This window comes from Rhinoderma darwinii, chromosome 10 (assembly GCF_050947455.1).
Source record: "Rhinoderma darwinii isolate aRhiDar2 chromosome 10, aRhiDar2.hap1, whole genome shotgun sequence".
NCBI classification, from domain to species: domain Eukaryota; kingdom Metazoa; phylum Chordata; class Amphibia; order Anura; family Rhinodermatidae; genus Rhinoderma; species Rhinoderma darwinii.
Window position 1 is genome coordinate 6971089 of NC_134696.1, and position 15479 is coordinate 6986567.

The 15479-nt window shown below is 45.1% G+C and overlaps 1 protein-coding gene across 10 annotated transcripts in view; it reads right to left on the minus strand.

The window, feature by feature from the left end:
• GRAMD1B (GRAM domain containing 1B) overlaps positions 1-15479 on the minus strand; it is a 207864-nt gene that overhangs the window by 7889 nt on the left and 184496 nt on the right. For all 10 annotated transcript variants that reach the window (XM_075839276.1, XM_075839275.1, XM_075839271.1 and 7 more), the window contains 4 exons: positions 13317-13520; positions 4607-4691; positions 2392-2499; positions 1337-1457 (listed from right to left, as the gene is read on the minus strand). In XM_075839276.1, the coding sequence (XP_075695391.1) occupies positions 1337-1457; positions 2392-2499; positions 4607-4691; positions 13317-13520 (518 nt within the window). The remainder of the gene's footprint in view (positions 1-1336; positions 1458-2391; positions 2500-4606; positions 4692-13316; positions 13521-15479) is intronic.

Sequence of the window (15479 nt, forward strand, 5' to 3'; positions counted from 1 at the left end):
TCTTTTCTGTGAATTAGTTCCGCAACGTGTGGAAGACATTTGTACAAATCTCATCCACTTTGCTGCTACTGTAATGCACTGCAGAATTTCTGCACAAAAACTTTAGGTGGGAATTCTGCAATGTTTACGCTACGTGTGGACGTACCAATAAAGCTCAGTGGTTAGGCCACAAGTCTGACAACATGGGGTGGAGCTAAACTGCTGTCAGTTTCCAAGTGCAACCAGCAGATTTCTGAAAGCAGCTCTGGATGTGAATGGAAAGAAAATGACATGAAATAATAAAAAATCTGTGGTATTATGAATTTAAATTCCATTGCACAATTTAGAACTTTAAAGTAAAACCAAGAACAGCTCGTCTGGGAGATGCTGCATTCACATGTTTTATTGCTGCTACCATTAAGTGACATGGTGCCAGAGTAATCAATAAGGCCTTGTTCCCACGGAGTGTATTCAACGCGTTTTTGCTCCGTTTTACGTGCCGAAAAACGCATCAAAAACGCATGCTTTAAACTTTCATTAACATCAATGGAAAAACGCATTGTAGTGCATATGACGAGTTTTTTTTATGTGCGTTTAAAAAACGCGTAGTTTAAAAAAAAAACAGCATCAGGCCAATTCTTGGCGCGTAAAACGCGCCGAAACCTCACCAAATTCCCATAGTCAATGGGGGTCCTAATTATGGCTCCAAAAACCGTGCAGAAATCGCGTAAAAAATGCCTGTATACGCTAGCGTTTTTTTATGCGTTTACACGTCTGTTTTTTTTAGTGCCATGTGAACAAGGCCTTAGCGACATAATATCGGAGCACCTCCATAGCACTGTATGTTTCACCGGTCAGAAATTATTCTTCTTGCTTTTAAATAAAAAGTTAAAACATTTTGGAAATTTTAACTATCCCAGGCAGCGATAAAGTCTGAGAAAATGTCACTGCGATCTCACATTACAATTGCCACAGAGATCAGGCCATCTATGACCTTTCTTTTAAATGCTGTGACAGCAGCTCTGCCTGAATTGATCTATTTTATATCTAAATTGTGGGCCTTAAAGGGACACTGCCCCTAAAATAAAAATATAAAAAGTGCAGCAGCGTTATAAGAAGAGCAGCTTCTATGTAAATGTTTATGAAGGTGTTCAGCACCTCTCAGGAGGTCCCTATTCTCCCCTGTCCCATTCCTGATATGGCTGATAACAGGGAAATACAGATCTGCATTGCAAATAAAGAAAGGTAGACTATAGGTTTAAGGCTTACAATTGAATTTTCGTATCCCGACAGATGGTTCAACACTGAAGGTTTAGGGCAATATTATTCCCATACTACCATGGATTGGGGGGTATACCTGGTCCAGCAGCATCACTGATGACTTAATGATCTGCCTCCACTTCTGCAGCTCGGAGTCATGGTGTTTCTGCTGAGTCTCTAACAGCTGGGTCCATTCTGCTTGTGACTGTGGAACTGAGCTGGATATAAGAAATCAGGATTAAAGGAACAGTGTCATCACAAATTATTTTTTTATATGTTAAAGATGTTAGTGCTTTATTAAAAACGTTTATATTCATTTGTGTGTTTGTGTTTTACTTTTTCTTATTTTTACACTTTTTCTTCCCTATGGGGGCTGCCATTTTTTTTCCATTTCTGTCTGTGTCGATTAACGACACATACAGACATGGAATACGGCAGCCACAGTCCCATAGGGACTGCGAACGGCTCCCGTCCCATTGACTTCCGTGTACGGCGTCTGTGTGGGAACTGCGCATGCGCCGCTCCCACACAGTCCAATTCGAAATTGGCGCTGTCCGGCGCCATTTTCCTGTGGACCGGAAGTCGCGGCCGGACAGTAATATTACTACTTCCGGTCGTGGCTTCCGGATTTGTGCACTTGGACCAGCGGCAGCAAACGGAGCGGACGGGCCGGAGGGAGCCGCGGCGGCAGGAGCAGGTAAGAGATTTCAATGTATGTTCGGGTTTGTGTGTGTTTACTACTGTATGTAAACCTACTACACTGTGTGTTAGCTCAAAAAATGGCGACACACAGTGTAGGAGGTTACACCGTTCAAACCCCTCGTTTATCCCGGCACTAGCCAGGATAAAGGAGGGGGGGATGCTGAGAGCTCACTAGAGCGAGGGCTTTTAACCCAATGTTGCAATGCTGCAATTTTGGGAATAGCTCCATCTAGTGACCAAAAATGGGTAGTATTATAAATTTAGAATTAATTTATAATATTTCCTGACTCGTGAAAAAAATAAAAAAAATTTGAACAATGTTTAATCACCCACACACTAAATGTTTAATTTAAAAAAAAACAAACATGTTTTTCTGGCAACACAATGCTTTTAAAACCAGGAACGCTGTCAGGTGGGACCCGTTTTCAAATTTGCCCCTAATGTGAGTACCTCTCCTGTATCCGGAGGCCTTGCCACGTGGTAAGTGCTTGCGTGCTGTATTCCAACATCCACAGCTTGTAAAACAGCATCATGTTCAGCATGACCAACAACACCAGACTGTGAAACAGAATTTCAGAAGAAAAATGGTGAATATTGGGGGTTTTTCTAACCTTATCGTGTACCTACTGCTTCTATATACAGATTGTATCTCAAGGGGCTCCACATCTAAAGCAGTGGTTACATTGTATAAACATGTGGAGTGCTCACACTTTGTATTATATTTCCCGAGTGACTACACAAACCGTTTTTCTACCAAAAATCAAATGTGTTTGGGGACAGAATAAGTTGTATTTTATCCTATTAAATCCCTTGCCCATCCTCCATTTGTACAAATTTTTGTGGATTAAAGCGTACCTAACCTTTCAGAATAAGCGGTCACATGTGGGTACAGATTTAATGCATTAAATACACATTGGCAATATCCTTTATCTTGACTTTTCAATGGCTTTTGTTGTATGATATCACGCTGCAGCAAATTAACAGTCAAGATAAAGATGGCTACATCAGTACATGAGGAAAAACTTTATTTCTGGCCATTATATGACTTGTTAAACAAAACAGTCTCACAGGACACATAAATGTAAGGGTGGGGAACAGAAGTAACAGCCACCCACTTTATTGAAGATAAAGACTCCAAATTGTAAGTATATAAACAAGAGAAACAAGAAGTGCATAGATATCAAAAGAAAGTTGAAAATAGAAAATCTTTATTACAAATCGAAAAACATAAGAATCTAAAACAGGTCTTTATAACTGGATCACAGTATGACACAATATATCACAGATATAGGTAAACAAATTAGAGTATATCAAAAGACACATCTATCTTTAATCGTAAGCCAGCAAGGTATGCACAGATAGAGAATATGTGTCAGGTGAAACAGGCAGTAAAGTTAGAGTCTACACCAAATAAGCGTAAACAGTGTAAGTAGAATATGAATGACCTAACATAACCTCCATGTTATGCTTACCCATATTTCCGTAGTGTAGTGGTATGACCCAGTGGATAAGGTAGCGCCCCGACGCGCGTTTCGCGTGTAGCTTTCTCAAGCTTTCTCTGTGCATACCTTGCTGGCTTAGGATTAAAGATAGATGTGTCTTTTGATATACTCTAATTTGTTTACCTATATCTGTGATATATTGTGTCATACTGTGATCCAGTTATAAAGACCTGTTTTAGATTCTTATGTTTTTCGATTTGTAATAAAGATTTTCTATTTTCAACTTTCTTTTGATATCTATGGACTTCTTGTTTCTATACCATTATATGACTTGTATCCTTCACCATTTATCCTCTCTAATTCCCAGTTTTGCCTGAGCTAGGGGTGGAGACCAGCTTCTTACATGTCTTCCATACGTTGCACACAGAGAAAAGAGGAGATCGTGCTCTCCTATATCTCTGTATCACACTCAGCAGCAGCAACATGGGGGACATTATTCAGCAATAATGAGCAGTATAGCTGTGAATCCAGCACTGCGTTGAGATAAAACCCTTACTTGAAGCTGCAGCAGTGACTCTTTGTGTGTCGCTCTCCTGTCTCCCTGCCCTCCTCTCTCCATAGACTTCTATAGGCAGCATGTAACCTGATCCCTCGGAAAACTGATAATCCGTCTCATCTCAAAACTGATTTTTGTTGTTAACTAATAGTGCAGGAGGCAGAGGGGAGGAGAAGTGGCTCGTACAGTACGGGGCATTCTTCTCTAATAGAATATATTACAAAAGTCTCTTATTCACTGGTACTATTAATTTATCTAAAGTTTGTTGACAGTTCCCTTATGTGCATGGAAAGAAGAAGGAAAGACCTGCTTACATAGAAATGAGTGTAAACAGAAGGTTTAACCTGTGTAAATGGGCAAATATAGAGCGACAGTAAATTCAAGTTACACTTGTAAATCTATAAATTTTCTGAAAATTAAGTTATGTGATGTTAACACAGCCAATCAACATCCTCCAGATCAATCACTTAGTCTCCAGGTGTATATGACAGATTTATAGATGTTATAGATTTATATGACAGTTTATAGATGTTCGCAGTAAAGACAAATTCTCCAATATCCCAATGTTTGCCAGGTCGCGGATATATCTTTGTATCTGGGATTACAGCTTGTTGATAACGGACATGCACATCTATATATACACACAGTTATTCAGTTAGGTACGTACACGCAGCTGATCACCAGCAGGAGTTTGGAGATACTCTGCAGCTGACTCTGTTTTTCCTCAGGAACATGTCGCGTTTGAGTGGAACCTAGAAGAAATAACGCCAAAGTTTACAATACTGGACGTGTGAAAGAAAAAAACTCACTCAACATACTGTTATATAATTTACTATTAAAAATTAGGAATAAAAAATATATATTAACACTGGTATTTGGTTGGTTGGCATGAGACACAACATTGTTTATCTTTCCTCCTTGAACTTGTTTTTATACTTACCCCAATTACCATGGTTTGTGCACCTTTATCATGAAAAATAATATTTTTAGAGATGAGTTTACACTTTGCAGATTTGTTCACGGCTTCTTTTATTTCCAAACCCTGCTTTCTCTAAGATATCGGCTTGTGGAGCTTCAAGTTCAGAGTTCAGTTGGTGTTCCCTGTGAGGCTGCTCTTTTCCATGTGTCAGAGCTCTAACCTGTGTGTTTCCTTTAATACTGGGATGACTATACAAGCTGGGATTTTGGGGAGAAAATGGAGCTCAGAAGTCTCCTCAGGGATATATAATCAGCTATATGTGAATAACACTGACCTACTACGACAACAGAGGCCTCTACAGCGTTCAAGTGGAGGTGAGCAAAAAGCAAGGGCGTAACGAATGACTGCAGGATCAGATTACACACAGTTTGTTTGTAATCTGTCACCATGGAACGGCAGCTGCATCAACCTGGTGCACGAAGGTCTGCATAGGAGCTGTATACACCAAATGATGTTATTTTTAACAGCCTTTCTAATGCGCATCAATAATAGAGTCAGTTCTAGAATGCATTGTGACCAGCAGTTGCATATTTCCACATATTCCTCGACTTATTAAAGTTATTTTTCGGGGGCGTGGCCTAGCAGCAGATGTAAGAGGACGTGTGTGGCTGGAGCTCCTGCTGTATTTATCCTGAAAGTACAGATTTTCCCTGAATTACCCGGTAATATTCACCGATCTGGAGGTTGGGAGGCTGGAGGAGTCGGTACCGCTTAATACAGCCACAATGACCCGTTCTAAGAAGCAAAAAACGCCGCCGGCGAGTCCGGGGCCGAGGAGGCAAGATGGCGCCGAGGAGACTGAATGCAGGAGCAGGCACATGCGGTCTGAGGCGGCAGACAGGCTGGAGAGATTTGCAAGAACCCCTCGTGCGAGCGGATCTGCAGCAGGCAAGACGCCGGTGGATGGCAGTGGGAAGGCAGATAACTTGGCCTCCGGTTCCAGATACTCCGTGCTGGGAGAGGACACGGTGAGTGAGGAGGAGGAAGAGCTGGGGAGTCAGCGGCGGGACAGGCATGTGGAGGAAGATGGCGGCAGAACGCATAGCAGGAGAGACCAGGTGAAGGAGCCTTCCCTTGCGGATATATTCGCTGCGGTAAAGCAGAACTCCTCAATTTTATCTGTGCTGACCGGGCAGGTGGGAAGCCTGAAGGAAGATATACTGCTGTTACGTAATGACTTACAGAAAGTGGCAGAAAGAACCACAGTTATTGAGGGGAGAGTGTCTGAAGTGGAGGATGTTCTGCCGGAGCTCAGGCGGGATGTGCAGTCTCAGTCCTTGGCGGTGGTGGCCCTGCAGGCTAAGGCGGATGATTTAGAGAATCGGCTACGCAGAAACAACGTGCGTTTGGTTGGAGTGCCGGAAAAAACGGAGGGCAATAACTCGGATGAGTTCTTTGAAAAATGGCTGCTGGAGCAGTTTGGCCGGGATGAATTGTCTCCTTTATATGCTGTTGAAAGAGCGCACAGAGTGCCTACCAGACCGGGGCCACCGGGGAGGCCCCCGAGGCCGGTCTTAGTGAAGCTGTTGCACTACAAGGACAGAGATAAGATACTGAGGAAGGCAAGGGAACGGCAGGATATCTCCATCAATGGCGCCAAAATATCCTTTTATCCGGATTTCTCCGCGGAGGTGCAGAAGAAGCGGCTGCAATATTGGGATGTAAAGAAACGGCTGAGGAACTTGTCCATACCATATTCCATGATGTATCCGGCCAAATTGCGGGTGGTTGCTTTTGGGACTGCTTCATTCTTTGAGAACCCCAGAGAGGCTGCAAGATGGCTGGATAGCAATGAGGCACGGTTGCGGAGACCGGCTGGAGGAGAAGATGCGTGAAAGCCCGCCTGGGCGGTGAAGTCTGGAGCCATGTTGGCGTTTATGGGACTGTAGCATATTATATGTTATTATGCAGTTCTCCGAAGTGTGTGAACACCCTGGTCTGAAACACCGCAGGGTGGTATCCTTTTAACAAAAATGGCCGCACCTGACGGCAATGTTATTGAGGGAATGTTACTGGGTACCTAATGTATCTGTAAAATCTGCTGATTGTGTGGGATTGTTTAATACATGCGAATAGCAGTGGGAGCCAGCGCTCACTGGAAGTGGTGAGAAAGTTAAACGGTTCAAAGAGAAGATGCCAGTAGGGCATGTTAAAAGTTCGCACTATGGTGCGTTTCTGCTGGATAGGAGAGACAGTACATGTCGCTCTGACCCTTTTCGGAGGGGAGGTTTTGTTGGGGGGGGAGGGGAGGAGGGAGGGAATGCACGGCCTAATATCTTGACTGGAGCAGGCTGGAGGAGTAACAGATTTCTTAAAAATATGACGCCCGATGGGATCGGTTAAATGTCTATCCTGGAACGTCCGGGGAATACGGGAAGCTAGGAAACGGCAGGCAATCTTTAACTGGGTTAAACAACAAAATGCCCTGATAGTGGGGCTGCAAGAAACGCATCTGACTAGAGAGTCTGTATCCTTATTGCAGAGAGTGTGGATCGCACATGGGTTTCACTCTTTTCATACGACTTATTCCAGGGGGGTGAGTTTGCTGATACACAGGAGTCTTCCCTTTGTCTGTCATTCATCCTTTTCTGATGAGGAGGGGAGGTATGTGGGAGTGCATTGTACTATATATCACTGGGAGTGTATTCTGGTAGTGCTGTATATCCCTCCGCCATATTCTAGCACTGTACTGAAACGAGTTACGGAGAAACTCTCCAGGTGGCCTGAGGTACCGCTAATTGTGATGGGGGATTTTAATGCAGTGATGTCTGAAGGGTTGGACAGGTTTCATAGAGGAGGAGGGCAAAGAAGAGATCTGACCGCCTTTGGAAGATTAATGGAGGAATTGGGTCTGCGGGATATTTGGAGAGATAAACATCCAGGGGTGAGGCAGTACTCGTGTGCATCATCCACATTTCAGTCACTTTCCCGAATAGACATGGTAGCATGCTCAGCTTCAGCGGTGCCGTACATAGCGCAAATAGAATATTTACAGAGGGCATTGTCAGACCACTCTCCGATGGTGGTGACGCTGGAAGTGGGTGTAAGGCATATCAGGAGCCCCGGGAATTGGAAGCTGAATGCGTTTTGGTTAAGGTTAATGGATGGTGAGGAAATACGGAACCTGATAAAAGAATATTTTAATTTTAATACTGAGTCAGTGCCGCGAGGAGTGTTATGGGATGCCATGAAAGCCTGGTTGAGAGGAGTATTCATTCAAAATATTAAACGAATTAAAACTAAATCCAGGCAGTTGGGAGAAAGTTTAGAGGAGCGGGTGACAGAAACAGAAGGGAGACATGTAGAAGAGGGATCCGAGGAGACTCTTCGACATTGGGTGGAGGCACAGACGCTGTTAAAAAATCACCAACTAACAATGGCGGATAATAAACGACTATTCCTTAAACAGCAATATTATGAAGAAGGGGAAATGGCGGGGAGATTACTCGCTAGGATGGCAAAACCGCATGGGGGCAATAATTTCATTCATGGCCTTAGGGGGGAGGGGGGGAGGGTGGAGACAGACACGGGGCAAATCCTGCAAATATTCCAGCGGTTTTATACTGACCTATATACATCCAAAGTGCATTACAACACACAGCAATTGGACGAGTACCTGGGAAACATTAATTTGCCTACCTTGGGCCGGGAGGACCGTGAAAGTTTGGAGACCCCTATTTCATTAGAGGAGTTGGAACAGGCGATAAGAGATATGGCAAATGAGAAAGCTCCGGGTCCAGATGGGTTACCGGGGGAAATCTATAAGGAATATGGGACGGAACTAGCGCCAGAATATTTGAGTACTTTGCAGGATAGTTTTGACAGAGGTAAATTACCAGACTCCCTATATGAGGCTACGATAGTGGTTCTCCCAAAAGAGGGGAAAGACAGCCAATTACCGGAGTCCTACAGGCCAATATCCTTGTTGACATCGGATGTCAAGATCTTGGCAAAGATATTGGCACTGAGGCTGAACAGGGTGGTACAGCATGTTGTGCATGAAGACCAATCGGGGTTCATGCCCTCCAAATCGACAGCGGTCAATCTCAGGCGGCTGTTTTTAAATCTTCAGGCGGCACCGGATGAGCAAGGAGGAAGGGCGGTGCTAACGTTAGATGCTGCAAAAGCGTTCGACTGCGTAGAATGGGGGTATTTATGGCGGGTAATAGAAAAGATGGGATTCGGCCCTAACTTCGTAAAGTGGGTACAGTTGCTGTATGTGGCCCCTACAGCCCGCATACGGGTGAATGGTACAATGTCTGAGAAATTTTCACTGGCCCGGGGTACACGACAGGGGTGTCCACTTTCACCATTACTATTCGCCTTGGCGGTGGAGCCACTGGCGTGCCTCATAAGACAGGAGGAACGTATAAGAGGCTTGCAATATGGGGGAATGGAGGAAAAAATTTCATTATATGCAGACGACATTTTAATATATATGACGGACACGGAGAATACACTGCAGGTAGTAATGGATACGATCACAAGGTTTGGGGAGTTCTCGGGATTAAATATTAACTGGACCAAGTCTGCTTTGATGCCACTTGATACAGTGAATATTGTAGATACTGGAGGGGGGATCCGGATTCCGATAGTTTCTGAATTTACGTATCTAGGGGTTAAGGTGACAGCTAGGGTCCAAGACTATATGTCTTTGAATGTCTCACCACTGCTGCTTAAGGTGAAACAAAAAGTGGATGCTTGGAACAGGCTCCCGCTATCTGCTCTGGGGAGGACTAACCTAATCAAAATGATCCTTATGCCTCAAGTTTTATACATTCTTCATAACTCCCCAGTATGGATACCTAAGCACTGGTTCAGGCGATTGCACAATCTCTTTCGGGATCTGGTATGGAAAAAAGGGGTTCCAAGGATTAAATTGGAGAAATTGCAATTGCCCAAAGATGAAGGGGGGGTCGCGCTGCCAAATGCCTGGATATATTACCTGGCTGCCCAGAGCCAACAATTTAAGGGATGGGAGGACACAGAGACTTGGGGTGCCAGTGCACGTTTATTGTCATACATGGGGGGAGGGCATAATCCACTAGAGAGTCTGGAAGCGCATACTTTTAAGAGATTGGCGAGTGCTAAACCAACGTTACTCCTGATACATAAAGTATGGTGGCAATGCAAACAGATCCTGGGAGTGGGAATGTGCACCAAATATACTCCCCTATGGCATAATCCGGTCCTGTGGGAATTATACCAATTAGAGGGCATGCAAAAATGGGAGCTGGCAGGGGTTAGACGAATACAACACTTATATGATGGTAACGGGTTGAGATCATTTCAGCAGTTGAAGGACCTATTTCCACTAGAGCACAATATGTTTTATCAATATTTGCAGATCCGTCATGCCCTACAGGCGCAGGCGCAGGTAGTGGACCTGACGGTCTGTGCTCTTGGGGTCCTGGAGTATGCGGGAAGGGCTGACACGACCAAAGGCCTGATCTCAATGGCGTACAGGAGCTTGCTGTCCAAACACCTGGGAAACCCAATGATGCTGGTAAAAGCAAAATGGGAACGGGATGTTGGTCCATTGACAGAGGAGGAGTTGGAGGAGATATTAGCATCCACATGTCACTTATCGCTCAGTCTGGCGCAGAGGAGATCACAACTCTTCCTGATACACAGAGTGTATCGAACCCCGTGGGTATTAAAGCAGATGGGTATTAGAGCGGATGCTAAATGTCCTAGGTGCACGGAAGAGAAAGCGGATATACTACATATGTTTTGGTCATGTGAGGCTCTGAGGACCCTATGGGGGGAAGTATTGGATCTGATAAAACAGGTGTATGGTCGGGAATTGGCGGCAGACCCTAAAGTTATGTTGTTGGGAGTAGTGGGAGAATTGGAGAGTGACAGAATGGCAAACCTGGCAATTGCCAAGATATTATATCAAACAAGGAAATGCATTGCTAAACACTGGCTGGATGAGGAGCCACCAGGGATGAGGGAAATTGTAGGAATGGTGAACTATAATATCCTGATGGAGCATAAGATATTTTCTAAAAGGGGCACGGAAAAAAAAATTGAGAAACAATGGAGCAGATGGATGGCCTGTCCTGAGGTGCTGTCACCTGAACTAAACAGAATAAGGGCGAGAGTTGTCTGAGGAACTGGAGATGGTAGAGTCTGGAGCAAAAAGGGGTGGTGGGGAAACTTGATAAGAGAAATGTGCTTTGGCCAGGATTGGTACTAGAAACAAAGGGTAGAGATATAGTGGGGGGCCGTGCGGGGAGGGGGGAAAAAGGGGGAAGTTGGGGATTTCCTGATATGCTGTCATTATTGTATACGATGCTGGAAAATTGTAATGTGAATGTTACTATGTTATTTCTTTTATGTGTTCGTATCAATAAAATTGGTTTGATTTAAAAAAAAGTTATTTTTCGGTAGATTACTAAGCAGATTAATTCAAGTGTTAGGACACAGGACAGATACGCTGCATAAAAGTACACAGCATATCCGTTCTGGTACCCGCAGGGAATTCCGCCTGAAAAATTGCACCAAATTGTGGTTCTATTTTTCAGGCCGAATGTCTGCTGCGGCTAGTCCCTCTGTTGTCTGTGCGCTCTGGCCTACTGGGATGATGCTGCAGCTCATGTGACCGCTGAAGCAGTCACATGGGATGAAATATCATCCCAGGAGGTTAGCCTGGATGAAGAACAGAAGAAAGCTTCGCTATGACAAGGCACAGGTGGCAAGTATAAACCTTTTTACCCTTTTAAACCCCAAAAAGTTTCTTCTGTTGGGATTTTTGCAGTAGAATCGCTACTTTTCCGCAACATTTGCTTTTTTTTTGCGGGTTTTACATCCCCATTGAATGTGATAGGGAAAACCCGCAACAGTAAAGCAGCAATTCCGCACCATAAATTGATTTGCTACGGTTTAAAAAACGCACCGCAGGTCAATTTATGAACGGTTCTTCGGCACAATTTTTACGCAGCGTGTGGATGCGATTTGTTCAAATCTCACCCACTCTACTGCTACTGTACTACACCACAAATTTCCCACAATGAAATCCGTTGCTGAAAATTTACAGTGTTTACGCTACGTGTGAACATAAAATTATAGTGTCAATAAAAACTGCACCTACCACCCAAATAAAGACGTAGCCTGACAAACATTACTTACCGGAGGCAGGGCCTCATAGGAGTACAAAGATCCCAGGTTGCCATAACAACCATTGTAACTGGCCGATCGTGCCGCAGGGGAGGACGTGATGTATTGTTTGAGGAGGAGCCCCCCTGATTCTAACACTAAATGCAGCGCTTGCGATTGACTGCTGCATTTAAGGTGTTAAACAGGCGGAATCAAAGTGATCTTTGATCCCGCTCGTTGCATTGAGGTGTCGGCCGTATTACACAGCTGTCACGCGCTGTGTATGGAGCACGCTCCATACTTCCCCCTTAACCCTTATAACGTACAGTTATGTGATAATGCGTTAAGGGGTTAAGAATATTTCCATTCACTGTCAGCAAACAGAAATCTGTAAAATGGTGAAGAACAGAGACACAGAGAGCTTTTTATTGTACACTGAATAAGCTTTGTTTACATCAATTTTTAAATCCCTAGTAATTATTTTATCTGACCTGCCGCTGCCCTGCCTTCAAATTGCTGATCTATTGGGTCATTTCCTAACTACTGGGCTACAGATTAGGATAATTTAACAGATTCAGTGGCGTAACTACTGCCTTAGCAGCTGCTACGTGGCCGGATGCAGATACTATTGAACACTATGGTAGAGCAGAGAGGTATCTCCCTGCTCTGCCATTTACCATCAGGTGCAGGTACAGGATCCCTGCGCAGGCCGGCATGATGACGTCACTAGATCATGCCGGTCTATGCAATGATTCTATTGGCTTTGTGGAGAAGCTCCGTTCGTCGCGAGTACGGGGCCTAGGCGAGTACAATTTTTTTTGTTTTATTTACTTAGGGGGCACTGTCTGCAAGGGGGAGGTGGGGGCTGTCTGGTACGGTCTACAAGTGGGAGGGGGCACAGTCTACAAGGGGGGCTGTATGGCACTATCTACAGGGGGTGGCTGTATGGCACTATCTACAGGGGGGGCGGTATGGCACTATCTACAGTGGGGGGGGGGCGGTATGGCACTATCTACAGGGGGGGGGGCAGTATGGCACTATCTACAGGGGGGGGGGCGTTATGGCACTATCTACAGGGGGGGCGGTATGGCACTATCTGCAGGGGAGCACTATCTACAAGGTGGTGCTGCGTGTGGCACCCAGAGGAGTTTGCTATGGGGCCCAGTTTTTCCTACTTACGCCCCTGAACAGATTATAGTGTATATTTGTATTCATTTGGTTTGCACATAAGTTATTAAATAGCCTTTAAAGAATGCAGCGTAGAGCAGACTGTAGAGATGATTTAACATTTTCTGACCTGCTACATGTCGGACACGGTGTTGCCTCTCCTCGTCTGTTGGAGTGGTAACTGGGCTAAGCACGTCCTGCAAATGAGGGATCCGCAAGTGAGCATGAGGACGTTTCCTGCGGCGTGTAGAGGCGATCTTGCTACTCTTTTCTTTAGGGGACTGTCGATGAAGATCAGACAGGTAAGCAGTCTCTGCTTTGTTCAGTTCATTCTCTGAAAAATAAATTAGATAATAAGTATACGCCAATTAAACTGTATCAACTCTCTGTACAACCCTAAACCCATGCGCACTACGTTTAATAGATGCCTTAGAATACCCAATCACAAGACCCCCAACAACAACAATAATATACATGTAGATACATTTTATCATTGTGGGCTAATTAAGTGTATTGTATATTCAGGCATCCACGGTCCTAAAAAAAAACCTGATTCTGAACCCTGACCCCGTACATCGCATATAGGATATGTCTGGACGAATTATGCTAGAAAGCTTAGAATAGAATAAATGCAAATTGCATGCTTCAGATAATGAAATGGATATCATTAGTATAAAGGGTTAATACTCAACAACCAAGGCAATATGGCAAGAGCCTTACAGAAGTTGGCGTGAATACTTCACTAGCTGTTTTATGTCAGAATCTGACAGCCCTATCTCATTAGAGGCCCCATGAAGGGACTGAAGGTTCATATTACAGGACTGCACAGAGGGCCCAGAATCATCACCAATGGGCACTGTATGCTAAACGCTATAGTAGGGTGATAAGTTGTTTGGTTATGTAGGGGAACATCGTAAAGAGGATATTGAGAGTGAAAGGAGCAGAAAAAAAATGGAGCTGACCAGGAGTGGAAAAAAAACAAAGTAAGGCCTCATGCACATGACCGTGCCCATAATTACGACCCGTAATTACGGGTACGGCCGGCCATGGTCAGCCAGCCGTTTTTGCAGGCCGTGCTCCCATTATAAAGTATAGTAGCACGGCCCGTAAAATAAAAAATAGGACGCGTTCTATATTTTTTAACGGCACGGGCACCTTCCCGTAAGCAAACGGGAAGGTACCCGTGGCCAAAAGAAGTCTATGGGCCCGTCTATGGACAGCTATCTGCGCACCTTGATCGCGTTGTGGGGCCACCGATGAGCTGTCGGAGGGGGGCGCCCCCTCGCTATATAGTCTCAGTTGCAGCGGTCACAATTGACCGCAGCATTTGAGGGGTTAAATGGCCAGGAACAGCACGATTGCTGTCCCTGCCCGTTAGTGCCAGGTGTCAGCTGTAAAACACAGCTGATGCCCGCAGGGTATGGAGCGTGCTCATCGCGTGAGCGCGCTCCATACTTCTCCGCCTGCACCATGACGTGCACTTACGTCAAGGTGCGTTAAGGGGTTAAACAGGAAAGCATAGTAGGACAACGCATAAGCTTCAAAGGGGTTGCCCAGATTCAGAAAAAGGGTTTGCATCATGTGATGCCTCGGAAAAATCTGCAGTGGCATACAGTAGCAGTAAAGTGGATACAATTCTCCGCAGAAAAGTCCGGTATGTGTGAATGTACCCTTACAGGCAATGCCCCCTGGGAAAAGCATACAAAAAAGCGCTCCTTCAGATTGAAAACAAATAGTCTCTCTAGTGCTACCTATAGGTAGCTACCCTGTAGATTGTAAGCTCTTTTGAGCAGAACCTTCCCTCCTCTTCTTTGAAATGTTAATTAGTTTAGTCACTATGTAATGTCTAATATTGACTGTACATCAAGGCCGGCATCAGCACCCGGAGAACCCGGGCAAGTGCCGGGGCCCACTACCTGAGGGGGGGCCCACTCGGGTGCTATGCTGCCGTCATGGCTCTGCTAGGAGCGGAATACCCGGCCAGACCGTTGCCGGCGTTGCGGCCGTGGATTCCACTCCTGGAAAAGCCCCTGACGTCACTATCCATACATGGACAGTGACGTCAAGGGTTTTCTGTCTGCAGAGGGCACTGTGGCACTGTCTGCAGAGGGCACTGTGGCACTGTCTGCAGAGGGCACTGTGGCACTGTCTGCAGAGGGCACTGTGGCACTGTCTGCAGAGGGCACTGTGGCACTGTCTGCAGAGGGCACTGTGGCACTGTCTGCAGAGGGCACTGTGGCACTGTCTGCAGAGGGCACTGTGGCACTGTCTGCAGAGGGCACTGTGGCACTGT